The 14,218-nt window shown below is 44.5% G+C and overlaps 1 protein-coding gene across 1 annotated transcript; it reads left to right on the forward strand.

Annotated features, from left to right (window-relative positions):
- Positions 1-480: 480 nt before the first annotated feature.
- LOC120902934 (putative cyclin-dependent serine/threonine-protein kinase DDB_G0272797/DDB_G0274007) lies at positions 481-1,520 on the forward strand. The gene is made up of 2 exons (XM_040312031.1): positions 481-522; positions 589-1,520. Exons 1-2 carry the CDS (start codon positions 517-519, stop codon positions 1,423-1,425), a joined length of 843 nt encoding a protein of 280 aa, XP_040167965.1. The 5' UTR covers positions 481-516; the 3' UTR covers positions 1,426-1,520.
- Positions 1,521-14,218: the final 12,698 nt, after the last annotated feature.

The raw sequence follows: 14,218 nt of genomic DNA on the forward strand, positions 1-14,218 counted from the left end.
CCGTAAGAGCGGTGCGAGTGGAAAGCCAAACGCTGAAGTGTCTTTCTCCGCGCGCGGCAAAGAAGTTTAATCGGCGTGCAATCGCTTTCCAGCGTTGGCCACCTCGGCTCGGGCTGTACCCACTGTTGAATAATCGGGCAGCTTTGGTGGGGCGGGAAGAAAGGAAGAAAACCAAATTGTAGCCGATTACCATTAGCTCGGGCGGGTGCAGCAGTGGCAGTGCAGTGCAGTGGGACAGGTAACGCAAAATGGCACGTGGGCTTTGTGCCCGAAGTGCTTCGGGGGGGATGGGGTGGAGATCGGTGAAAGAAATTCGACACCTGTGCAACGAATTCGCATTTCGGAGCCACGGTGGTGCTGCCCTCTGGTGGAGAGGGGGTGATGGCGTTTTTGCCGGTCCGGGCGCTTCCCATTTCGCTGCTACCTGGTGCTATAAAACGATCCATTTCTTCGGAAGGAAGCATCAGTGATCTTTCGACAGCTCTTGCAACCACACTAGTCCCGAAACCACTAGCCATGAAGGTAAGCTGCAGGAGCAATTGCAACCAGCACGACATGCACTAAACTTGCACATTCTCGCTTCTCCAGGTATTCATCGTTCTAGCAGTGAGCATCGCCAGTATGGCGGCAAGTGGCTACGCCACAAAAGTAGCCACCGGCCAGCAGAAAACGCTGGACAAACGCAGTCCCTGGGGATTGTTCTACGGCGGATTTGGAGACAGTTTAGCGCGATCGGACGATGTACATGGGCACGGGGTAGCATCGTTTGCGGCGCCACAACAGCAGTACGGTGGTGGCTGGCATCAGGAATATCAGCCACAGGGGCATCACTGGGTGCAGGCAGACCACGAACCGAAGTCACTAAGTCATACACCGGTGCACGAGTGGCAGGCTGAGCGAGCGGCTGCACCCGTCCACTACGACGAACATGCCCAACAGCACCAGTTCCACTTTGAAGGTTCGTTCGAGCAGCCGAAGGTGGAGCAATCGTACGGCTGGCAGCAGCAACAGCAGCAGCAGCACCATACCCTACAGGACGAGGATGCATCCAAGGACTGGGGACTGCAGCATCAACAGCTCCAGCAGGGAGGCTCTTCCCACGAGTGGAACCACGACGAAGGGAAGGAGAAGGAGCTGGCTGGTCATGGTGATTGGGCACCGCTGTCGGCCGGAAGTGCCGATCTGCTCAAGGAACACTCCGCCCAGTCGGTGACGACGGAAACGAAGGAAGAGCATCACCAGGAGTGGGCCCCCATTGAGGGAAAGGCCGAGGAGCACAAGGAGGAGCATCACCATACGAAGATCATCAAGGTGCCGTACCCAGTGCACATCGAGAAACCCTACCCCGTGTACATCGAGAAACCGTTCATCGTGGAAAAGCCGGTGCCACTGAAGCTGTACATTAAGAAGAAGCATCATCACTAGACATTAAGGCAAACAAAGTGTAAAGTCAACTAGGTTAGGAACGAAACATTTGTAACTGATAAGTGTTAAACTAAAGACACACCTGTATACCGTAATATTGTGGTTATGAGTTTGATTTCTTCCGAAATTGTTCCTGACAAGTATTGAGTGATAAGAAATCATGATATGAGATCATCTCTAAAGGAACTAAAGCTCAGATCAAAATAACGACTTTAACTTGGCCTGTATGTAAGAATCGATCCCAACAACAATATGGAAATTGGACCAACCAGGATTTGCCACAGTTTAGGTTAGATCTTGTGTCTTGTTCCGACTGTAGACTAGTGGCAGGTTCTGAGAGACGCTACTATGGTTCGACTTAAGTTCTAAATAGAGTGATTTCGACACAAAAGAAACTAAGTCAAAAGCTTCAACTCAAGAATCCTATGGAATTGTCAGGAATCGTCGAAACCATTGGAATCTTTATTAAACTTAGGAATTCTGAGTAGTACTGAACCATCCTGAGCCATCGGAAGCAGGTTTTTATTTTGCTATTATTAGTGTGGATTGTGAGGATTAGCTTTTTACAGATACAAATACTAATCACGTAATTCTTACACTTCTTGATGGTTCCAGAAAGAATTCACAATTCCTAATGGATTCTCAATGGTTTTAAATATTCCATAGGATCTGTTGCCCATTCCAGACTGTTTCGGACAATTTAAGAAGGTTTCAGATAAGATTTTTACTTAACATACTTTAAGGAACTACATTTACTAAAGATTGGAATCTCCCGGAACCAAAATCGTACTTCTATCAACCATCAGAAACCAGCGGTAACCCTTCCGGTATGACGGTTTATGAAATGAACACCTACACTTCCAGCAATATTACAACGACATCACAAATAGCACACGTCACAAGCAACAACGAAACCATTTCTTTCACCCGTGCCGAACACCCGCCTCTCCACTGCTCACGGTTCACCAGTTCAGGTAACAATCACAAACACTGCAATGCAAATAAACACCACCGAAAAACCCTCGCCGGAAACGGTTCTGCCCCATTCCGATACCAACAACGGACATCCTACTGTCGCCAAACGGACCGAACGATGCTTGTTTCCGATCTCAACACCAGAGAAGAGGGAAGCAACAAAAAAAAAAACCTCCAAAATTCGCACACAAAAACTGTAACGTTCTCACTCCAGGGGATGGGGAGTCTGCCCCCAAGTGGGCCGTATCTCGGTCGACAACAAAGATTGCCGCATTCAGCCGCATACGGCCATCAGCCATTGATCTGGGCAATCCGGGCGCAAGCAGCCGGAAGACCCGTCCAGTCGTGCGTGCGATTTCATCGAGCTTTGCTCGTTCGATGCTGAACGATTGAATCGACGATCCGTGGACGACCACGACGGATCTGAAGGAGCTTGGTCGAAAAGGGAACGGCGGCGAGTGTAACGGAACAAAATAAACGAAAAATATCTTCACCTAAACGATGGAAAAAGAACACACACACACGTCTCAGGCTGGAGCAACAAAAAAGACACTAAAACCTCATAAATGGGCAGACCAGCAGGAAAAAAGCTGGCCCCCGGACATTGGTTTGCGTTGGAGCATCCAAGTTTTTCCAGCTTGTTTGTTCCTTTGTTACAGATAATTGAATATTCTTGGTTTGGCCATTTTTTTGTACGAGTCGTCCTACTTGCTTCATTTTCCTCTGTTCCTATGGCTTGAAATTTCCTCTCAGCAGCGAATGATTTTCGCTTCCTCTCCATCAAATGCCCGAACACTTTTCACGGCGTTTTACTATTTCCCGACCCAACGCTAGCACCACAACGACAACCGGCCGGACAGTGAACGATGCGTGCGATGGTCCCGCAAGCCGACCTTGGGAAATCAATCAGATTTTGACAGGGAAACAAGGAGCGAAGGTCATTATCTGTGCGAGCGTTCCGGAGCGAGATGTCGATCTTCTGCGGTCTGCTGCAGAAGGCAATAATTTTCATTCGAACGCACAAATTTAATCACCAGCCCGAAATGGTCCACACGCTCGTTAGCTTCGAGCACGGTTTGGCCCATTCGAATGTGTGTCCATGGATGATAATTTTGCGCCGCACCCGAATTCCATCGTACAGGCACAAGCTGTTCGAATCTGTTGGTGGGAGTACGATTTGCACGACGAATAGACAGCGCTAGCCACAGATGGAGACAGTTTGAAACGTCAAAACTCGGAGATGCTTATGGATTCGGACTGCTCCTGAAGTAGGGAAAAGCATACGGAGAATGACAAATCAAACGCACGAAGTGCTTTGACGGTTGAAGTGCATAATTATGCCAGCATTACGTCGTGTGGCTGCAGTGTAGTGAAGGTGGATTTTTGGTGCTTTACGGTGTATCATTAAATTAATAAGCGATGCCCGTGTTTCCCATCATCCTCGGTGACCTCGACGGATCAGCTGTCAGTGAGTCTCGATGCTGGTTTGGTGTTTGTGGGATCGTTAATAGGAATCGATTTGACACCATTTCCGATCGACCGTCGTCAGTCGGTCCAAATAGGTACTTGCACGATGTTTATTTACTCACAAGGGTGACGGTAATGTATGTAGCCTAACGCAGATCTTATTGAGGATTTGACGTTACTATGTCATTTGTTGACCTACGCGTTTGATGTCTTAAGCGGGGTTGAAATTGCGTGGATTTTAAAAATGAGTTCATTCCAGAATACCATGAGCTTCATTCTCGATCTCGTAAAGCTAAACGCATGCGACAAACGAGCCAAGATTAAGACCTGTACCACGGCCCGTATCACGCAAACTTCACCATTAGCTTCCATTGTCGCGGGTTCGCCGGGAGCCAATTAAAAACCTGCCAATCGCTAGCGGCACGCAATGGGCACGCTTGTTCGCTAATGCAACGCGCTGGAATTGCAAATTGCTCAATTTACCACCAAAGTGACCTCGCACTCGTACCCGCTGTAATCGCCATCGACCATCAAATTAAGTCACGGAACGACTCCAGCGCGGCAGCGCGTGCATCGTTTGATTCAGCACCAAAGTGTGGCGATGGCCTGCTGCGACACCGAAGCATTCCTACAGATGCTCGGAGCAGTCAACTGAAGTGCGTGAGCCCACACGTTGGTCCTCTGGTGAGCGGGTGCGTGCTATTCACATCAATCGAGAAAAAGAGCCACAGGAGTAATCTCACTTTCTTTCGATTTCCACCGGTCAAGTGCCTCACGGATGGCCCGGTGTTTGGCAAGCATCGTTAAAACCCGAACCACTTTCTTTCTGTGGGAAGAGTGGGAATTCTTTTCCCCTAAACCGGGCAGACAGAGGAATGTAAATCTAGGCACAATAAAACGATCGTCAGAGTCGCAGCTTCGTCGCTTGGAAATGATAATTAACTTTTGAATCATACACGAACACGGCTCACGAGCTTTGATTGATCAACTCACCTGTTCGCTCGGGTTTAGCCAGGCTTAGGTCTCTTCTGTGTGACCTATTTCTCAGACTCAAACACATCGTGCCCATCAATGGGAATGAAAGCCAACACATCTAGAGATTTTGTTTTATTTATTTTACATTTTCTGGGTCACAAGTAATGCGATTGATTCGTTGCCTGTGGGCATAATGACTGCTTCTACACTACGTTCAAGCTGGATGAGAAGCAAAATTAAATCAAAGGACAGTTTAGGACCGCTGGCCAACTATGAAAGCTGTCATTACCTATTACATTTGATTTAGTGACTATTTTTCAGATTGCGATACTGCGATTGAGATTTTGAAGTCCTGAATATTGTTTAGATAAAATATAGTTATTGTTTCAAGATTATATTTACCTTTTGATAAAACCGACTCCAGAAGATAGTAAATGTTAAGGTATGATGAAAGGAGCAATACTCAGAGCTGATCGAGAACGCCCGGAGCCGTTCATAGCAGTCAGGAGTCGGAGTTGGAGACGACTGGATTCGTTGGAAGTGATCCAAAGCCGGAATTCGAACCAAAAGTAATCGGAAGTTTTCCAGAGTTGAAGTCGTTGTTGTATCGTATTCATCGTAAATAGTATTCAAAATATTACAAAACATGTTCGTCAAATGTCTAGGCAACTTTTATGGCTGTAGCGCTATCTATCTAATTTAGAACACCAGCCAAATTTGCCTTCTATTAAACGAGATATGACGTCAGAGAGAACACACAATATATAATCTCCCTTAACAGTGAACCAAATATAACTCAATTTAGCCGGTACCGCATACTCTTATGCGAGCAGATGGTGCAGCAATCCCTCACGCTAAACAGCTTCACTTGGTATCCTTACCAAACCGTCCTATTTACGTTGCACCAGCTAAGCGAACCCATCCGCTTGATTCGATCAGCGATGGAGTGGAATACAAATTTTGCCCACAAATCGAAACTATCCCTATCTTGCCACAATGAATCTGCACATTCGGTAAGATATGCATCCTTTCCATCGAATCGGTTTTGATTGATATGCCTTTCGGAACGCAGCCCCTCGACGCAGCCCTTCCACATGCTCTATCGTGAGGCAGGAAAAAAGATGAAATATCTTTATCATTATGGCGTAACCTCGCATCCAGCAGCAGCAGCAGTAAGCGAGAAGGCAAAACCGATCCGGCTATCGATGCCCGAGTGGCGATGCGGGAGTGGCCGGAACTGCTGCCAGCTGTTACCGATAAGAGCTGGTGAAAAATTGACTTGAGCTCATTTTTATCGCAACCTTTAACCAGCCATTGCTCACCTCACCGGGGAGCAAGCTGTTTCATCCCCGTACCCGTGCACGCAGCTCTCCTCCCTTCCGCTCTAGGCAAGCATCCTTGACCAACCGAGTACGTGCTGGAGTGTGGGCACATGCCGGAGGTCCACTTTATCGTTGAGGATATACGAACGGATCTATTCGAACCGAAACCCGCTGGTGAGCTCGGGCGATTTAGCTCGAGTAGGTAGTGATTTTCTTATTTCAGTCTTTCTTGCTGTTGGGAAGTTTGATTTTTTTCTTCTGTGTGTTACCATCCCCTGCTTGGGTAGTATGTTAGCCAAAGCACCACAGTACAAAATGCTCTTATTTATCATCCATCGGCTGACCGTGAACGGGGCGAGTGGTACACTCCGTGCCAAAACGGAACCCACGAAGTCGACACCGCAGCAGGAAGGATAACCATGTGTGTGTATGTGTGTGTGTATGTACTAAAAGATGGCCAAATATTGCAGCCCACAGTGAAAAGGTGGCAAACCTGCCGGACGCGAATCAATTTATCATAACGAGCGCCCTGCCGCCACACACACACACACCCCATTGAGCCTGTGGTCCGGCTCGGCGGTTTGGGGATGTGTGAAAATTGAAACGCAAACGCCACTTCACTTTTACCACGGCGGTCACCGCAATGGGAGTGCCAAGGAGGCAGGGGGATTTCTTCTACAGCAACATTGTGTTGTCGAAACGAGGAAAAAAAACCTTCGAGCCAATGTGAGGATGCTGGTACTGTTGGGCCAGTGAGAGAGCCTTGCAGGTGTGAGGTGGTAAACGTGCACTCATTTATAAAGGAACCTAACCGTTTCACCATGCACGTGCATTTGCGGTGTATGTTTGAGAAGTAAAAAGGAAACCCTTGCCTTTGGGGGTAAATGTTAGATCATTTTTATTGCATAAAATGAGGCAGATGATCAGAAAGGTTGCTCTTAATACCGCAAGTATACGAGGCTATATGATACGTTTTTGCAAGTAGAAGTGTTTCTAAAGTAATATTGTTGAGATTCGCCCAACCGTCCTGCGAACCAATACTTCAGGACAGTAAACGAAGTAAATTTATGGTGAATATCCAGAAGAAAGGACACTCTTGAGCACCTTAGGATAAGGCCCAAGAAACTGACGATGAATAAGTAGCGTGTTTGAACGCGCAAATTTGAACATAATGACGTCCCTATCAATGAGCCATTTAAAAGGACATTGTGAAAAAGAATAATTAGGACTAGTGTTGTAATTCATTTAACTTTCTTCAGATTAGATAGAGATCTTCGGTAAATTTCTTCACATGCATCGAAAGTAACGATTCGTTCCAATTACAAACTAAATCTTGAATCTAGAATTTTGAGAATCATAGATCCTCGAAATAATGATTATCTGTATTTTGTTGATTTCATGAACCATGAACTGCATCAAGAGCAGACATTGGTGAAAATTTTGGGAATGAAAGTTGCGTCACGAATGTTCTGATGACTAGGGGAAACTGAGGAATCATTCAAGGTGCCAGACAGTGGGAGTGGATATTTAGGGACTACGATTAGGTTCATTCAAGATTGAAGATTCATGAATCTTCATATTTGTGATTGATTGCCACTAGCTTACTTGATTCATTAAGAGGTTTAATTTGTATTCAAGATTATGATTCTGATCCATCCAACTGTTGTAAAGAGATATCCAAGAAGTTTTGAAGAAGTAAAGTTCAAAAGATAGGTACATGTAGTATCAGAAGAATTAAATATTTATGAAAATCACAGAAAACAATTCAACTTCTTAGGTTACCTACCGCATGTGAATGTATATCATCCAAGTAATATCCCATAGGATCTCAACTGTAACTAGTAAGGCACATTTATGAGGCGAGCGTCTGAAAATGAGGACCTGATGATTCAACTGAGTTATTGGAAATACACAAAAACTCATCGGTATAATAAAATGAAAGCTCCACAAATTTACCTTTTTATTCTCCAAATTTTATAATAACAATCGACGATGTATTGCACAACCATATGAAATATTGTCGAGATAATAAAAAAACGGAGAGAAACCCGCTTGTTTTTGCAGATAAATATACCTACCACAGCTCCTACTGTACACAGCCAATTTTCTCATCCTGCTTCAGTAAAGTTTTTTTTTACCGAAACGGTTCAGTAATAGAATATTTTACTGATTATCAGCATGAATGCCATGTTTTTACTGACTTTCAGCAACATAATTTACTAAATTCATTTCAGTAATACGCATTTTACTGAAAATCAGTAAAATAACTGTCAAATCAGTCGTTTCACTAGATATTAGTAAAACAAATTACTGAAAATGCAGCAATTCATTCTGTCAAATCGACCTGTCAGTCAGAACATCAAAACAAAACAATGCGGAACCCACTTGCTCGTGATGTGCAAAAAGTTGATTTTGTAGGCGCTTACAGGCACACTAGTGAAATTTCAGGTGATATTTCGGCTTACGCGATTGATTTCAAACAATTGGCAGCCGTGTTGGTGTGCAAAATGTTTGCTACAATCCACTGTGCTTGCTGAGATTTCGTGGTGTCTGTGAGCGCTTACTGAACCATCTACACTTGCGGCGGCAAAAAACAGTATAAAAACTGTATAAAACAACACAAAACATGTATGAACATGAATTGAGGAACTGGCAATCCCTAAGCATAAATAAAAACTCAATTTAAAAGAAATATTTCGTCATTTTTTAATCGCAACTAACTACTGAAAAATCAGTAATATAAGAATGGCTTTACTGCGATTTCAGTAAACGAGCTGTCATTTTAGTGAGCACCGGACATTACTGAATGATTCAGTAAACATTCTTTTTACTGAAAGGATTACTGAAACTTCAGTAAAAAAAAATTTCAGTAAAATTTTACTGAAGTTCAGTAAAAAAAGTTACACAGAAAAGTTTTGTCCTCCTTCCAACCTCCAAACAGCATTACTGCCATGCCTGTAATCAGATGCATTCCGCACCATTAAAACCCTACATCGATTGTCCACCCTGCATTTAATTCATTCCTGCAAATCAAAAAGGTACAAAACCGCACCAACTGTTTTGTAGACAAATCCGTTTAATCTCTACCATGACGCTTAAATAATTGTGTTAGTGGCAGAAAGTGGTAGGATTACATGCCATAAAACCTCCGTAACCAAAACAAAAAACGATAACCACGTGATTGTCTATTGACCCGCACCCAAAACACCCCCTGAGCCGCCGCTTCCGCCCTGTTGAAGGTCATCAGCATCATGCGCGTTATGCTCGAAAGCTTACGAACTACAAAATCACCACCGCAACACACACGCTGCACGCTGTTGTTATTAATCGGTTTTGTTCCATTAGCGAATAAAAAGCTAACAATAACTGCAGCGAACAAAAATCACATCCCGTACCCTGCCTGCCTTCTGCACCTGCACCCTTTCTCGCATGCATAAATCCGCTTTCTACAAACTGGCCAATCAACATCAGCCTGCCATCCTGTGTGGATGAGTTCACCGCCGGGGCTGAATCAACGGATTGGTTGTGGGACTTTTCCCCCCCACCTAGCGATTGTGTGATTCGGATTGCATCGATCGTGCTCAATACCGGGCCCGGTGCGTGTGCTTTCTTCTGCACAATAATAAAAGCCACCCAAAATCCCACACGCTCAAAATCCACGCCCGCACAGGCCTGCCAATTACTGGCCGGATCAGGAACGCACTTGACCATTCGCGGGGGGAGGGAACAGCACAATCCGACGCCGCATTCCATTAGACGCACCCGCGCCCAGGCCGAATGTCGGTGTCTGATTTTCTGTCAATCCGAACCATCCGCTCGGGGAGTATCGCACCAACAACGTACATACCGGATGGATTGGTTGTTCTTATCCATTCCACCGTTGTCATCATTCTATTTTTTTGGCTTTGTTTCTTTCACTTGTTTTGGGTTCGTTGTGCAGCCAACAATCACATAACCAGTGCCAGAGTGCCCACGGGAAAATACAACAATGAAAGAAATTTTGAGCCCCAGCGCTTATCGCAGCCCTCTTTCGCGCGATGCAAAGGGGTGCAAAATGCAAACACAAATTGGCGTGTTGAATGGCAAGCCCACCTTCATCCATCGGTGCCGTTGCTAGGTGACTTTTGGCATTTTTCCGTTTTTTGTAGAAACGGCTCAAAACCTTAATCCTTTCGCGGTAATCAAGCAGTTTCGCCTGCTATAGTTGGCATCGAGGAAGGATTGTTTGATTCTGTTCACGTGGTTGTGGTTTTCCCATCCCTGGAAAATTTCACCATCTCGATCGCCGGCTGTAGATGCAGACACACCACTCAAATGGAATATTAGATTAAATTATTAACACAATACATCCATGGACATGTGTGCCACCAAAGAGCACGTTGCACATCCTTCCTGAGTCGGTTGCGTTTTGTTCGTGCAACATTTTCATTCATCGATGCAAGGTCTTTTACCGAAAAAAAACCTTGATAACAGCAATCAATATACGCTCGACAATTAATCCAATTTTCTGTTTTGTTTTGTAACGATGCGAATAATTTGAAAATATATTTAAAAAAAAGTATCTTACATCACTCAAACTGCAATAACTATCGAGAGGATTACCAATCCTTAATGGCGACCGTTTTGTGGTCGCTTCAATCTACTCAGCCAACGCTACACACACGCTCACAGCTGCAAACCAAAAACCCTTTCAAACACTTTCGTTACGCTCCCTGCTGTCGTTGTGATACTTGGGGAAAGGGTGGAAGTGGGGGAACCCACCCACTGAAATGGAAATAAAACGTTGCCATTGTTTTAATCAATTTATTGTTTTTGTTCTGCACCGTTGATGTGGTTTCTTTATGCTTGCCTCCCCGCATCGCTTCGCTGGCCCCTTTCCGTGTGCCACAGTCACAGTTTTCCCCTCAAATTAATTTCTACCAGCCGGCCAACCCGACTGTGCCTCTGCCAGCACTTGTGCAAAATACCGATGCGGTCGTCGAGCAAATGATGGATGAAAATCGTTTCTACCAGCCCAGCAGTGGTCTGGGTGCGCTTTAGCTTTAAACGTGCATTTTTATTTTTTTCGTTTCCACTCTCCCGCGGCTACTGTGATGGTTAAAATCGTTTAAATAAAACATCAATACTATGTGCACGTTCCGGACACTTGCACCCACGATGTGATGTACACAGCAGTACGGCAATATGGTGGGCAGTCTAGCCGAGGCTTCGGAATCCGTTGGACTGTTTCGTCTGTTTTTTTTTTTCTTCGGTTTCACGCGACCATAATCGTGACAAATTGTCGAATATATGTTACGAATATTTATCACTTTCATTCGTCATTGCAGGGCCTCCATCCATGGGACAGAAAGTATGACGTTTGCGTTGTTACATGAGCCGTGCTCTTGTTACGTTTCATTTCATTAAGTTTTTCTGCTGCGAATCGGCTTGGTTGAAGTAATGAGATGCTTTGCCATGTTCAGTTAGTATATTTTCACCATTAAGTGCGTTTCGAATTGTCACCAACTGAGTTAAACCTTAATGTAAAATTATGCCCCAAATTGTTTGCAGTTCTACTAAATCTGCTTGTCCAAACTTCACAAATTGTTCACAATATTTGTTTAACCTTTACTCCTAGTAACTTGTAACAGCTAATGCACATAATGCCACTAGGACACAACACCCTTTACTTCTATTGGCAGGACATTCGACCGAAGCTAACCTTCCCGCAACAAAACAAAATAGACCAATAGCACGCACCTGACCCATCGAACGTTCCTACCAGCGCTGCATGATCGGCTATTAGCATCTCTCTCTCTCTTACTCACCAAAAAAAAAACATTATCCTTACATGAGTTATGACCGGCATAGAAAAGGGGAAACTATCGTCTAAGCACGCTAATGTATTCATTCAATGGTATGTTACGCGGCAGATAGCTTCCTGCCAAGAAAAAAAGCCCCAAAAAGGGCGACAATCTGCAGAGTCTAGCAGCAGATATATCCCGAAACAAAACAAATTAACAAAAAAAAACCTACCATTATCCCCACGGGAGAACTTGACACGAGCTCGGCATTGCGTTTTGTGACTTTTTTCCGGTTGGTCGTAATAAATACCACCGTCGGGGGGAAGTGACTGTGTGAATGTGAAGAGAGGTTTTAAGTGGTCACTTTGGTCACAGGCTTGCCACCCTCCACTAAGCTTGTCATTTCATGCTGCGTTAGTTTACTAGTTTACTAGGCTTGATTGAATGATAATACAAAGCCGTGATAATTCATCTATTTTCAACAAACTATTTCCCTTTTTTCGGTGGTTCAGTTCCCTGTAGACGGTTTTATACTTCAATCCAAAGTTTTCATATCTTTCATTGCTCCCAAAGCCTATTCTGAACTATTTTCCACAAACCAGCGCCGTAATTTCAACCACTGGACGCACAGGAACCGTTTATACAGGCGTCCACTTACTGTAGAAAAGGAAAATAAAAATTCCATCTCTCGTGCCGAAACGATTCCGCCTTGTCCCCAAAAGTGTCCATTTGTGGCACGGCGTTTAACCGTAAACGCTACACCACTGTACACTGAATTTTCGGTACGACGGGAAAAAATGAGCCATGAAATGTTGCTGGTATTACCTTCCCATACCATATCACGAGTGCTGGCGCTATGTCCCCTCTTAAAACAAACAACCGCACTGTAACGATTCATCCTGGAAACTTCTGGAAAATGTAAAAACCATCCCACAGTAATGGAGTTCAAACAGTATGAAACAGCAAACACCAAAAACCTGTATCTATTAATGTTAAGCAATCTCCAGTTCCATCCAACCGGGCACATTTGCTGGACCTTTTAATCCAATTAATTTTCATTACATTTATTTAGGCACTTTTGGATGTGTGTGTGTGTGTTTTTTTGTATTGCTTGTTTGATATACCCTAATCATGAGGATGTATTTTGGTGTGAATAAAGACAATGAGAGCGATTGTCCCCTAAAGGTGGCAGAGAATAAGAATTAGCATTCATCGCAAGTGTAGCATAGTTAAAACCAGGTTTGAATTGGTAATATTTAATTTAATAAAATTTTTAAAATAATACATTGGTCATCTCATGAAAGTAATCTTGCAAATCTTAACTCTTCGATGCCTGACTGCTGTTAGGTACTAAAAAATTACACAATTTCACAACATATTTGCAACAATCTTATGCTCTTCACGACCCTTTTTCAACCTTTAAATCAAACCAAATTCATCAAACCAACAGTAGTATACATTTCACTTGTTTGTTTCGCTCTTTCAAGCTTCTCGGCACGTGAACGTTCAACTAATTTTCTCCCCTTTTCTGTTAATGCTGTACCGCGCAACTTTTCGCCTGCCACTGCGTAAAGCCTTCCACGGCCGGATGCGGGCTGGCCAGTTTTTATTTCCACCTCGATGCATTTGTTGTTGTCCGGGGATGAGAGATTGTGCACGTTTAATCTTTCACTTTGTGAGTGTTTTTTTTTCACGGCATAGAAACACGGCTGCTGCTATTGAGCGATGACGCTGGCAACGGTTTCTTCTGATCTACATCACCACCACCACCGCCGCCAACGGTCCGAAAAGGTTTTTCCCGGATAAAAATAACCAGCACGCTAACGCACCAACAGCAAAAGGTTGCAATGTTTCCCTCGGCCCAAAAAAGGAAAATGATAAAATTTACGAATGTTTTTGTTCATTTTCATTCACCAGCTTTTTTTGTACTCGGTGGCTCTTCAGCAAAACCAGAGGCCCATCCCGTACAGCCCGTACATCGCGTAAGATTTGATTGTAAGTCTTACGGTCCGCTTGTCCGCCTCCATGGCAACGGGAACCCTCCGGAGTTTTTCCCCACCGGGCAGGAGTTTTACCTCCCTTTAACGTTCCAACGAGTCTATCCCCTTGAAGCGCCATGGTGCGGACCGAACCGACCCGAGTCCCCGCGTGATGGTAGTTTAATTATCGATCGGCCTGAATATCCTGCAGCCGTGTGTTGGCTGCGTATGTGTGACGCCAAAGACACATACACACAGACACGCACAGATCGATGATGGTTAAGACTGCGAA

Source organism: Anopheles arabiensis, chromosome 3 (assembly GCF_016920715.1).
Source record: "Anopheles arabiensis isolate DONGOLA chromosome 3, AaraD3, whole genome shotgun sequence".
NCBI classification, from domain to species: Eukaryota; Metazoa; Arthropoda; class Insecta; order Diptera; family Culicidae; genus Anopheles; species Anopheles arabiensis.